The following is a 12,337-nucleotide window of genomic DNA, read 5'->3' as shown; positions in this document are numbered from 1 at the left end:
AAGGGCCGGGCGGCGGGGGCGGCCCGGGCCGGCGCGGCGAGCGGCTGGGCGGATGGAGAGTCTGGCCGCGGCCGGCGGCGCCGCCTCCTCGTCGGGCCGGGCACGGCGGGCCGGGGCCTTTGTGTGAGGCGGCGGCGGCGATGGTGCTCGGGCCCCGCGGAGCCGGGTAAGCGCGGTCGGTCCAGCCGGACTCCCGCTCGGCCTTTCTGTCGCCCTGGCTGGGCACGCCCCGCCGGTGTCCCCGGCCGGCCCTGTCCTCCCTCCCGGCGGCCGGGCCGCGGCTCCCGGGCCTCCGCTCGGCCGGCTCCCGCGGCGCCTGGCCTGGGTCGCACGGGGGCAGCCCGCGCTGTCTGCGGCGACCGAGGTGCGCCCTCCCGGCGGTGCTACGCCCCAGCCGGGTGCTGCCCCTGCCCTGGCGGATCGCGGGGAGACCGCGGCGCCGGCACACCGTTGGTTGGGGCTCACTCCTTGCAAGTTGCAGATCCACAGGGTGCCCAGAGCCTCCCACGGTGGATGAGTGACCGCCAGGGCCCGGGAGACGCGTGGTTGGTACCCAACAATACTCAGATGAGTGCTGGGCCCCGGGAAAAGTTGGGAATTGTTGGTAGAACCTGGTGCGATGGAGAAAGGGGCTGTGCTGCTCAGGGCGAGTTGTGCGACGCAGACACATGTGACTAGCTGTTCCTCAGAGGTGTGCAAGACCCGAAAGGGGAGAAAAGTGATGTTAAAAACGCTTCAAGGAATCTTGCCCTTGCTTAAGCGTCCAGTTGTTACTATACGGTTGGTAAAGACAGATACAGCGTACCTAAGTAATGTTATTTACCACAGTTGTGTTCGCTTTGCTTTCTTCTTTGGTTATGCGTTTAGCTTCATCCACAGAATAAAGTAATGCTGAGAAATTAGCATCCGGAATGGGCTTGGGAAGGACCAGAGATTAGGCTATGTAGCCCATGAAGAGCGAGATGGGGATTTAAGAGTTTGAGATTTTGAACGGGTGGCCCTTATCTGTCAATCTAGCATTTGGGAGATGGAGGCAGGAGGATCATAATGAGATCAAGACCATCTTTAGTAACAGAGCAATTTTAAAGTCAGCCTGGGCTACGTAAGATCTCAAAAAGAGAAGAAAAAAAAGAATTGAGAGGTTTGTTTGAAAGCACAGCTGTGGTAGACAAGTAAAAGGTGCAGCTGTTACCTCTTCCTCAGCAGCTAACGGAGCGTTGATAAAAAGTGTATTTGTGGCATTGTGAGGAGAGAGAGTAGATATTATGACAGAAAAAAAAAATGTTAGGAAGAAGTAAAGAAACGTGAGCCTGTTGTTTTGGTAGCACAGAGGGTTGTACTTCCACTCAGTTAGAAGACTCCTAGCTAGACACATATCGCTCAGTCCCCTCTTTTTAAAATGTACAGTTTCGCTGGGCAGTGGCGGCGCACGCCTTTAATCCCAGTACTTGGGAGGCAGAGGCAGGCAGATTTCTGAGTTCGAGGCCAGCCTGGTCTACAGAGTGATGTACCGGTTTGTTTGTTTATTTATTTATTTATTTATTTATTTTGTGTGGATGAGTGTTTGCCTCCATGCATGTAAGTGTACCGTGTGTGTCTGTTGCCTGAAGAAATCAGAAGGTGTCGGATCCCCTGGAACTAGAGTTATAGTCATGTGGGTGCTGGGGACAGGACCTGGGTCCTCTGCATGAACGGAACGGCAGATGCTCTTAGCTGCTGAGCTGTCTCTCCAATCCCTCAGACTTTCAAGATCAAGCTAATTGATTTTTTTTTTCTCATCCCTTTCGGGTTTTGTTGTGATGGTTCTGTAGTTGGGTCCGTGCAGGGTGAAGACCATCAGCTCCTTGTTATCTTTGTTTTCCTTGTCTACTTGTCCAGCTAGGACACACTTGAGAATGGCTGTCTTTTTCTCCTGCACAGAGCCCCCCTTTTTAGGGATATTTTCTCTCTTGTCTTGGCCACAGATCGACCTTGCTGACACGGAGGCGACGTCCTAGGAGCTGCTAAGATGGGCATGAGGATCAAACTGCAAAGCAGCAACCACCCCAACAACCTGCTGAAGGAACTCAACAAGTGCCGGCTGTCAGAGACCATGTGCGATGTCACCATCGTGGTAGGGAGCCGCTCCTTCCCTGCCCACAAAGCCGTGCTGGCCTGCGCGGCTGGCTACTTCCAGAACCTCTTCCTGAATACCGGGCTAGATGCCGCGCGGACCTACGTGGTGGACTTCATCACTCCTGCCAACTTTGAGAAGATCTTGAGCTTTGTGTACACATCGGAGCTCTTCACAGACCTGATCAACGTTGGGGTCATCTATGAGGTTGCTGAGCGACTGGGTATGGAGGACCTGCTTCGAGCCTGCCACTCCACGTTCCCCGACCTAGAGAGCACCGCAATAGCTAAGTCTTTGACCAGCACCAGCGACAGCCAGTGTGTCACTCTGAGTTGTCCTTCAGTTGATCCCACCAACCCCCTTGGAGAGCTCCGGGGGAGTGGGGAACACTTCGGTCCCGATCGAAGCTATGTGCTGCCTACTGATGCAGGAGGAAGCTACAAAGAGGAAGAGCGGAGTGTTGCGGGTGACACTAATCACGGCTTGCCCCTGCCACCAAAGTCAGAAGACCACGACGTCCCTGTTCCCTTCACGACTGTTCCTAGTATGGTGACCCCACCACCGGTTCTAGGCACGGTCAGCACAGGCATCCAGACCAGCACAAGTTCTTGCCAGCCATACAAAGTTCAAAGCAATGGAGACTTCAGTAAAAGCAACTTCTTCGTCTCTGATAATGCCATAGACATTACAGCCCAGAACAATTCCTGTTTGAGCAATAGTGACCACTCCAGAGATCCAGGCTTTGGGCAGATGGATGAACTCCAGCTGGAGGACCTGGGGGACGATGACCTGCAGTTTGAGGACCCGGCTGAAGACATCGGGACCACGGAGGAGGTGATCGAGTTGAGTGATGACAGTGAGGACGACCTGGCTTTTGGTGACAGTGACAACCGAGAGAACAAGGCCATGCCCTGCCAGGTGTGCAAGAAGGTCCTAGAGCCCAATATTCAGCTGATACGGCAGCACGCGCGGGACCACGTAGACTTGCTCACGGGCAACTGCAAGGTCTGTGAGACCCATTTCCAGGACCGAAACTCCCGCGTGACTCATGTTCTGTCTCACATCGGCATTTTCCTGTTTTCCTGCGATATGTGTGAGACAAAGTTCTTCACCCAGTGGCAACTGACCCTGCACCGGAGGGATGGGATATTTGAGAACAACGTCATTGTCCACCCTAACGAACCCCTGTCTGGGAAACTGGGTCTTTTTCCAGGGGCAGCCTCCCCAGAGCTGAAATGCGCTGTCTGTGGGAAAGCGTTGGCCAAAGATTTCCACGTGGTCCGTGGCCACATCCTCGAGCACGTGAACTTGAAGGGCCAGGCCTGCAATGTCTGTGATCAGCGTCACCTCAACCTATGCAGCCTCATGTGGCACACGCTTTCCCATCTGGGCATTTCAGTCTTCTCCTGTTCAGTCTGTGCGAGTAGCTTTGTGGACTGGCACCTTCTAGAGAAGCACATGGTCGTGCACCAGAGCCTGGAGGATGTCCTGTTCCGCTGCCACTTATGCAACCAGAGCTTCAGGTCGGAGGCAGCCTACCGCTACCATGTCAGCCAGCACAAGTGCAGCAGTGGCCTCGACACACGGCCCGGTTTGGGGCTACCACACCTAACCCTCCAGAAGCGGAAGCTGCCGGCCGAGGAGTTTCTGAGTGAGGAGCTGGCTCTGCAGGGCCAACCTGGGAATAGTAAGTACAGTTGCAAGGTCTGTGGCAAAAGGTTTGCTCACACGAGCGAGTTCAACTACCACCGGCGGATCCACACGGGTGAGAAACCTTACCAGTGCAAGGTTTGTCACAAATTCTTTCGAGGTCGTTCTACCATCAAGTGCCACCTCAAGACACACTCAGGGGCACTCATGTACCGCTGCACAGTCTGCGGCCACTACAGTTCCACCCTCAACCTCATGAGCAAACACGTCGGTGTGCACAAAGGCAGCCTTCCACCTGACTTCACCATCGAGCAGACCTTCATGTACATTATACATTCCAAAGAGGCTGAAAAGAACCCGGACAGCTGACTGGGCCCCAGCAGAGCCAGAGGGGGCTCCCAGGTGGCAGCCGGGATAGCGATTTTCTAAAGGCTGTTGGTCCTTCCCCAGCTGACGCTGCAGCTTGCCTTGTCTGTGTGTCGAGAGACGGGATAGCACATAAGCTCTTACTGTGTTTGAGAGGCAACAGCCCTGTTACATTTACCTCCGTACCCATTGTTGCCCACAAAGGGCTGTGTCTTGATGATTTTGAGGCTGGCTTTTAGGATCTAGTCAAGTGGCCGTGTTAACTAGGTCCCCTTTGCCAGTTTCTCTAGTTTTAGTTTACTGATAGGTTTTTATGCTGCTAAGAGTCCGACCAACAGCCTCGCTTGATGGGGTTTTCACTGTGGCTGTGACCGCCAGTCTTTGGCAGGACGACAGCTATGAGAAGGTTTGGGGAAATGTGGTCATTTGGAAGGGACTAGCGGCAAGGCAGTTCATCTTGGGTTCTCACGCCCTCCTCAGCAGGGACAAGGTGTCAGGAGCGGAGGGCACTCCTTGCTCCACAGCTCAGATCTCCTGATTGGACGGTAAAAGTCTCTTGGCAGCTAGATCCAAACCGGGGACCATGCTTTCTGTTTAGGTTGGAAAGCTTTGGGTATCCCATGGTGCCAGCAGACAGAGCAGCCTGGATGGGCAGAAGAAGGACTCTTCCTTTCTCCTCATTTCCAAAGAATCACAGTTTGTAGAGTGAGAACCCTGGATGTCAAACCTTCTGTCAAGAGCAGAGAGGACAGAGAGCCACCTCAGTGTAGTCGTCTGCCATCTGGCTACCTCCTTAACCTTGCGTCTCCTGGGCACGGAGGAGATGTCTCAGACAGCAGCAGTCTTGCCTTAATTTACACCAAGTCTCCCGCTCAGGACGGTTTGACCTGCAGTGTAGCTGAGAAGACCTTGTGAGTTTGTGGTGGATCGTGAGCCCTTCCGGATTAAAGGAACCTGAGTAACTGGGGGTGTATAGCAGGGTGTGCATTCTGACTATCCCAGTTGGGTAACTTGTTTACTTGGTGGTAACATTGTGGGAGTTTGGCAGTTCACCTGCTGGAATTATCCTGATCTGTCATTGCATCACCCCCAGGGGGCGCTCTTGGATGGTAGCTGGCTTAGGCCTTCCATGCAGCTGTTTGGTTTCATTCTTAGTCTATGAAGGGGTCTTGCCCAAAAAAGGCTGGAGAGGACCCTTGATCTTGCATACTTATAAGATGGCACTTCAGTAGCTCATACTACCTCACCCTGCTCAGGTGAGCTCTAAGGAGTCCCTAATTTTGGGCCCAGCCACTAACACTGCCCCTGGTGGGACTCAACAGCGCTCTGGGCTGTTTCATAAGCAAGTGGTTTTAATTAACTTACAAAGCCTTTCTAGACATTAATATTTATTTTATTATTATTATTTTTTGTTTGGTTTGGTATACGTACTATCCAGCATCTCTTTTCAATAAGTGACTTTAGGAAGATTAGTTTCTCTCAAGCAAGGAGCCACATTCCAACAGAGGGTTATGCCTGTGGAGAGGAGGACAGGGGCTGTAACTAGCAGCACAGTTTCTCCAAGTATAGTGTCTAGCAGAACAAACTCAGATCAGTCACAGGAAGAAGGTTTTTGCACAGTTTTTTATCCTTCCAACAAGGGAGCCTCCCATCCGTAGGTATATTAAGACACAGAGGCAAACCAAAGCAGTACACAGTTGGGCCGGCAGGCTGCCTCTTTCCCCAGCTGTGACTGGTGTCCAGGACCTTCCTGGGAGCCCAGATGATGCAGCTCGAACAGTTAAGGACACCCCTCACCATCTAAACGTGGCATTTCCACTGGGCAGTCAGTCGTCGCTGTAGCTACTGGTGTCTGACTTAGAGTTTACACTGGTGATGTGTAACACACTACAGTTACAGATCTCTGAGCTTTCTAAGCTCCCCTCCTTAGACTGCTGCAGCGGAGTGAGTGTTGATTGGTTGAGACTTGAGACAGGTCTCTGAGAGTGGAGAAACCCCTTTCTTTAGTGTATGGCATTTCGGATGCCGGGTGGTCTGTGTACCTAACCTGAAACTGTGAAGTTTTCCCTTTTTGCCATAAACCAAAAAGCAGATCTTTGAAGTTTTGCCCTTGAAACACTAAAACACAAACTGTATCCTCTGATCCCTTCAGGTTAATTGGTCAGGGAGGTCCAGTTGGTCCCAGTCAGATGTGTAGCCGTTGGGACCAGTAGCTCACGAGGGGCTCACTGCCCAAGCTATGTCTCCTCGGGTAGCCCCACATTCATAGTACTGTCTCCCCGTCTGTGTGAAGTTATATTTGCTTTCCCTGCAGCTCCTTCCTCCTACTCAAATAGGATGGTTGGGAAGGATACTCCAGGATACCCGGTGGGAGGTGGTAACTTGATTTTGCATTTTTAACTTACCCATTTGAGTTCATCCCCCGCCGTCACCCCTGGATTTTCATTTAGCACTATCCCCTGCTGTATCTCCACTGTAGACTTATCTTTGACCTTTGTCCCATCTTTGCTGGTGCTTCCCCCCCCCACCCCAAACTTTTGTCTTGGTCTGCACTCAGAACCAGCTGTACTATGTTCAGAAACCTCACTCAGCAATTCTTAGGAGTGTCTAGTTGGCTATTTGAAGAACATTAAGCCAGCATTTGGGGACATCCCTCGCTTGTTTCCTAAGGGGAAATTGTAATGTTGGTACGGCACGATGGCATTAACAGCGTGTGCTGCTTATGGCTGGAGGGTAAGATGTATCTGTGCATGCTGGTATCCCCTGACAGCTCCGTGATGCCACAGACGTCACAAAGCCCTACTGAATGAACCCCAGTATTTGGTTGAAAATTTTAAGATTCTGTGGAGTCCCCACAGTCCATGGCTAGCCAGGAAGAAAAGAGGTGTTGGTGGGGTCAGGTGACCTAAGAACAAGGCATAGGCTAGAGTTACTTTTGACTTTATTGTGACCCATCCCCAGCCCTTGTCTACAAGGCAAACCTGTAAACCTCAGAACTTTTTACCCAGGCAGGACTTTGCTACTGATTATCTTCCTTTCTGGCTTCCTGCTGTGCTCTCTCCACCAGACCCTAGACTACTCAACTTTGAAAGTGAATTTAAATCCCTTTATAGATGGACACTGAATTTGTTGGCATGGGAGCAGGCCCTATGAAGTGGTGGCCTCTGTCTGTCGGGGAGTGTGTACACGTCCCAGTCACACAGGTGTGTCAGAAAGCAGGTGCACAGTATCCATCTCAGTGTGGTGATACGTCATGATCAATGTCAAAAGGAAGATGGCCCCCATGGCAGCGATCCTGACATTTTCCCTCTGCTGGTCCCCACCCACCCCACCTGGAGTAGCTCAAGTATCTTCTGCAGAGAAGCATTGCTGTCTAACTCCTTCCATTAAATTAAGAAGAACTGACCTCCTAATATTTAAGTGTTTACTATCTGCTGTAAAGTTTTGTATATTTTGTAAACTTTTTCCCTCCCAAACAGTAGACGTCTAAAATCGTACATCTGATTCTTTTATATTCCATTGTTCAGCACAAAGTGTGGTTTTTATTTAGAATAAAAAAAAGAGACAGACAGAGAAAAAGAAAAAAAAGAAATTTGAAGTGAGTTCCTTTTCCATGTCTGTAGACATTTGCTCAGACCTTCAGTTCAGACATCTGAGCTCACATCAGCCCAGCAGATGCCAGGACTCTTTCAGGCTACACATTGTGTTTTCCTGGGGCTGGAATTCCCCAGGATCGGTTTGTTGACTGTTTTTTTAGTGAGAAATTAGGTCAAAGACTCACTGTTTCAGGGAAAAGCCTCTGAGGCGATCTGTCAGCCTGTAGAGAACAGTGGACCTCTGCAGTGGTCTCAGCCCAGAGCTAGGAAGCAAGGGTTCTTGCTGTCCACTTCATGGTGAAGTAGTGCATCCAAGTCGGAGGCAGATGGAAAGGGGAGAGAAGCCTCAGCTAGGAGGCAGAGGCTCTGCATCGTTTCGTTAGGTAGAAACTAGTATTCTCCCTCAAGGAACACGGACCTATGGTCCATCTGGTCTCAGCGTGACTGAGGCCCAAAGCCTGGCCAATCATCTGTTGACATCGGTAAATGTCTGCTGAACAGAACAGGCTTGTAGTCAGTATATCTATCTATTCCTTCCATAGGTGCACAGGGCCTCAGGAGGTTTATTTGGCTATGCCTGGTCTCAGGGATGAAGCTTCTGTGGTCACCTATATATAAAATGCATACCAGAGCTCACATCAGACATATGGGCCTCAAAGCTTAGCTTGCACTATAAGTGGGGACACTTCAAGAAGGTCTTTTTAATGAAATTTCTGCATTATTTGGTTAATTTTTTTTACTGTACCTTAAGCAGCAACTAAGACTTCTGGGTCAACAAGCCTCCAGCTGTGCCACTGAGTGACTGTCCAGGACTCAAGACCCTCTTAGCTTTACCAGTGAGCAGTCAATATTGGTTTCCCTCTTCATGTCTGATAGACCCAGGGTGCACCTACTATGAAACATGTGAGGATTTGTCTGGTAAGCACAGGGTAAGGTTTCTAAAAGCAAAAGTGGTTTGTGGTTGAGTAGTTGTTAAGCCTTCCAGGTGGTTAGGGAGGTGGCTCAGTAAAGTGTCTGCCACACATATGAGCATCATGGCGGTAATATGCATTTGTAACCTTAGTGATTGAGGACATGGGTAACAGGTTGGTCCCTGGAACTTGGTGGCCAGCCAGCTGGTGAACTCGAGGTTCATTGAGACCCCATCTCAGAATAGAAGTTGGAAAGCCGTCGAGGAAGACATCTGCTGTTGGCCTTTGGGTTTGGTCTGCACATACATATGCACGTGTATCTACATACACACAACCATTCCAGGTACATTGCTGGACGGAGAACCAGGGAGACAGAGATGAGAGGAAAGTACCGGGGGCACCCATTTACCAGAGCAAACTGTGGGTCTGCAAGTCAGTCGCCCTCCAGGTGGTTTTCAGAGGCCACAGAACATGGGAGGCAGAAGCTACAGTCTGAAGCTTTTGTGCGTATGTGAGTCCTTGTTCAAAGCCCTAGTTTCCCAAGTCTGGTAAATGAACCTTTGCCAGGGGAAGCATTGTTATCAAGAGGACCTCTTTTCTTCCTGTAGTTTTAATAGACAAATTGCTGGACAGGAGAACTATGAAAAGGCTTGACTAGAGAGAACTCACTAGTGGTCTGGAAATCAGTCTCTGGCCTTCTCTCTCCCTGCATGGGAGGTGGACTACCTGTAACAGAACCCAAAGTGTCCTCAGAATGGATGTCCCCTGATATTTGCCGTGATCTGGAGAGATAACGTGGGGGCGGTGGATCACTGGTGGCTGTGTCTCCCTAGGAGAGGTCATCTGTGAGGAGGCCTCTGCTTTGGGGGAGGAGGAGCAGGATGGATGGGGGCGGAGGGGAGGATACCACACGGAAATGGAGCCACATTTCCTGGATGACTGGGTGGAGGGACCATCCTGCTGAGCCAGCTGTGCCTGCCCAAGACCCAGCTTGCTGCTTGTAATCCCCACCCACTTGACTTATCGGACTTAGGGTCAGGGATGAGGCATAGCTAGGGAACGTCCTGCAGAAGCCTCCTGGGTCCTTGGCCTCTGGCCTCTTGTCCTCACAACTTGCATAGTGAGCTAGAATATCAACAAGCAGAAAAACACAAAAGGGAAAGTTTTGCAAGGTTCCTGTGGGGATCATTTTTTTTTTCTTTTCCTGGCCAGTGTGATTTATGAAACAAGGGCAGCTAGTTCCCTCTGCAGAGCACCCCTTAGCCTCCCTGCCTTCCTCAACCCAGCTGGAAGTACACAGTTCTCAGAGATTGCCAGCATGGTGTCTCTATGATTTATTTATTTCACCTCCCCACCCTCCTCACCCCCCACCTGTGTGGCTCCCTTAGACATCAGTACCCAAACGAACAGCATACTACCAAGGAAAGGCCCATTCTCTGTCCTTCCCGAACCTTCTTCCCTCTCCCCACAGCAACATTTTGATATACTTTAAAATTGGCCCTGAACAAGCCAGTCCTTCCCACCCCCTCCCGAAGACCTCTTGTATCCCCCCTCTGAACTTTATTATTGGTGGAAGAAGCTAGAATCTACCTTAGCTGGCTATGGAGTTGCAGCGTGTAGGTGAGGTGTTTGGAGGCAGAGAGGACGCCTGAACGTTTCGGATGGGGTGAGTGTGGTGATCCGCTGCAGCCGGCAGGCTGCCCTCTTTGGTAATTATGATGGAGTGCTGAGTGGAAGAGGAGGAGGAGGCTCTACCGCCTGCTGCCCTAGCCTGCTCCTTAGGAAGATAACGGACCACAAGGCTCAGCAGCCGGCCCCGGAAGCTCGGACTGAGAAAGTTGTAGAGGATGGGGTTGGCGACACAGTGCAGCATGGAGAAGCAGTCAATGATCTCGTAGAAGAAGTAGAGAAGGTTAACCAGGTGGCAGTGGAGGAAGATGTGGGTCGCGTGCAGAGTGAGCAGCAGCATAGTCACGTGGTAGGGCAGCCAGCAGATGACAAAGACAACTATGTAAGCCCACATCAACAGGCAGTGGCGCCTGCTCTCTATCTGCCCTTGCCTCCGAAGCCGGCAGGCTGACAGGATATTGAACACAGCGATGAGAGGAAAAGGCAGTAGGAAGCCCAGGATGGTAGCCAACAGAGACACTGCCAGGGCCCAGGCGCTGTAGGTTTCAAAAGGTGCAAGGAAGAGGCACATGGGCTCGAAGCCATCCAGCAGCTGGATATGCACCACCTCAGGCAGTGGGATGATGGCGGAGAGGACCCAGACGCCTGCGCATACGGCCCTTCGTATTCGGTGCTGGTGGCGCTGCCAGTAGGGCGAGGTATTGGTGAGGGTGATGTAACGGTCAATGCTGAGGCACGTGAGGAAGAAGATGCTGCTGTACATGTTGGCAAGGTAGAAATAATGAATGAAGCGACAGGCGAAGCTGCCCCAGAGCCAGGTGTACTCCAGCATGACCTCCAGCATCCAAACAGGCAGAGACAGGATGATGCCCAGGTCTGCGATGGCCATGTTGAGGATATACAGGTTCAGCATCCCCACCCGGCCTGAGCGGCGGCAGTTGACACATATCACCAGGACGTTCTCCACTAACCCCACCACAAAGATGGCCAGGTAGAAGATGAAGAGGACCACTTGTTTGGCGTTCTCATTGAGTTCCATGTGGCAATCAGAAAAGGTCTGGTTGAAGAGGTGGAGCAGTTCTGTCCAGTTGTGGACGTCTCTAAAATCATTGTCAGGTGCCACGGTGGAGACAGGCCTGGGGCTCAGTATGACTGACATGAGGGCCAGCTAGTGTCTGCTGGAAAGAAGAGAGGGTCGGGAAAGAAAAAAAGAGAGTCCCCAAGAGGACAACCTCTGTTTCCCCCCCCCAAAAAAGCCTGAGGGGCCTAGGGGAACTCTGGGGCTGAGGAGATGAGAAAAGTATATTTAGGACTCAGATAATGACTATGTAAGTTTGATTCAAGAGCAGACATTTTATAGGAAAATCGGTGTTATTTATACACAACAAGGTTTCTTCCCAGCACGGACAATCCTGGCTTGCCAGCAGCCCCAGTGGTCTGTAACTCCGATTCCCTTTTGAGACTGTACTAATTAAATGCAATCTTCATTAGGGGTTCCTGCTCTGCCTTGCTATTTGGTCATAGGTTTGGGATACACAGACACACAGACAGACATCCACCCACCCCTCACACCTCTGAGCTGCCCCTGGGAAAATCTTTGGATCCCATAGGAAAGCCATTTGTCCCTAGTCCCTGCCTTCCGAGGGAGAGGACAGCACTCACCTGGATTTCTCTTGGGAGCACCTGTCCTGGAGAGCCTGTGGATGGGGCTGTTAGCTGCCAGGAGGCCGCAGAGGCAGCTTTGTGGAGCAGGCTCTGCTGCTGCTGGCTTCAGGCAGCTCTGCTTGCCTGCGGGAAGTAGCTGTCACTGGCTGAGGCTCTGTGGGAGAGGGCTGGGGTTTTTCCTGTATTCTTCCAATCCAGTCAAAGGGGACGGACATCCGTGTGTATGTGTCAGGGGTGGGATTGGGGAGGTGGTCAAGTTGTAAGCTGCAAGCGTTGAAACCCAGACTCAGCAGTTGTACAGATTAGCCTTCTTAAGCCTCAGCTGTCACCTCTGCAAAATGGGGCAACCTCAGTATCTAGTAAAAAGGATGTTGTGAGACCTCAAAGCAAAAACAAAAAAACAAAAC

General features: G+C 51.4%; 2 protein-coding genes across 4 annotated transcripts; one reads left to right on the top strand and one right to left on the bottom strand.

The window, feature by feature from the left end:
• The first annotated feature begins 116 nt into the window (after positions 1-116).
• On the top strand, positions 117-7,721 carry Zbtb39 (zinc finger and BTB domain containing 39). Of its 2 annotated transcripts, none has more exons than XM_028752078.1 (2): positions 117-166; positions 1,965-7,721. In XM_028752078.1, exon 2 carries the CDS (start codon positions 2,009-2,011, stop codon positions 4,130-4,132), a length of 2,124 nt encoding a protein of 707 aa, XP_028607911.1. In that variant the 5' UTR covers positions 117-166; positions 1,965-2,008; the 3' UTR covers positions 4,133-7,721. The 2 variants fall into 2 exon arrangements, with proteins under 2 accessions (XP_028607911.1, XP_028607912.1); XM_028752079.1 differs by lacking the exon at positions 117-166 and adding an exon at positions 477-545.
• A 2,237-nt stretch (positions 7,722-9,958) lies between these two features.
• On the bottom strand, positions 9,959-12,130 carry Gpr182 (G protein-coupled receptor 182). 2 transcript variants are annotated; one of them, XM_028752080.1, is made up of 2 exons: positions 11,928-12,130; positions 9,959-11,440 (listed from the first exon to the last, which is right to left on the bottom strand). In XM_028752080.1, the coding sequence occupies exon 2, from the start codon at positions 11,422-11,424 to the stop codon at positions 10,228-10,230; it is 1,197 nt and encodes a 398-aa protein (XP_028607913.1). In that variant the 5' UTR covers positions 11,425-11,440; positions 11,928-12,130; the 3' UTR covers positions 9,959-10,227. The 2 variants fall into 2 exon arrangements, with proteins under 2 accessions (XP_028607913.1, XP_028607914.1); XM_028752081.1 differs by having other exon boundaries at positions 9,959-11,443; positions 11,928-12,100.
• Between the last annotated feature and the right edge of the window lie 207 nt (positions 12,131-12,337).

The sequence above is a fragment of the Grammomys surdaster genome, unplaced genomic scaffold (assembly GCF_004785775.1).
Source record: "Grammomys surdaster isolate TR1022 unplaced genomic scaffold, NIH_TR_1.0 125877, whole genome shotgun sequence".
NCBI classification, from domain to species: domain Eukaryota; kingdom Metazoa; phylum Chordata; class Mammalia; order Rodentia; family Muridae; genus Grammomys; species Grammomys surdaster.
Note: the sequence above shows the minus strand (reverse complement) of the source record. Positions and strands in the feature narration are given on the sequence as shown.

What these genes read in the sequence shown, in the direction of transcription:
- Gpr182 (XM_028752080.1), bottom strand. Translation starts at nt 11,424, where the DNA reads ATGTCAGTCATACTGAGCCCCAGGCCTGTCTCCACCGTGGCACCTGAC.
- Zbtb39 (XM_028752078.1), top strand. Translation starts at nt 2,009, where the DNA reads ATGGGCATGAGGATCAAACTGCAAAGCAGCAACCACCCCAACAACCTG.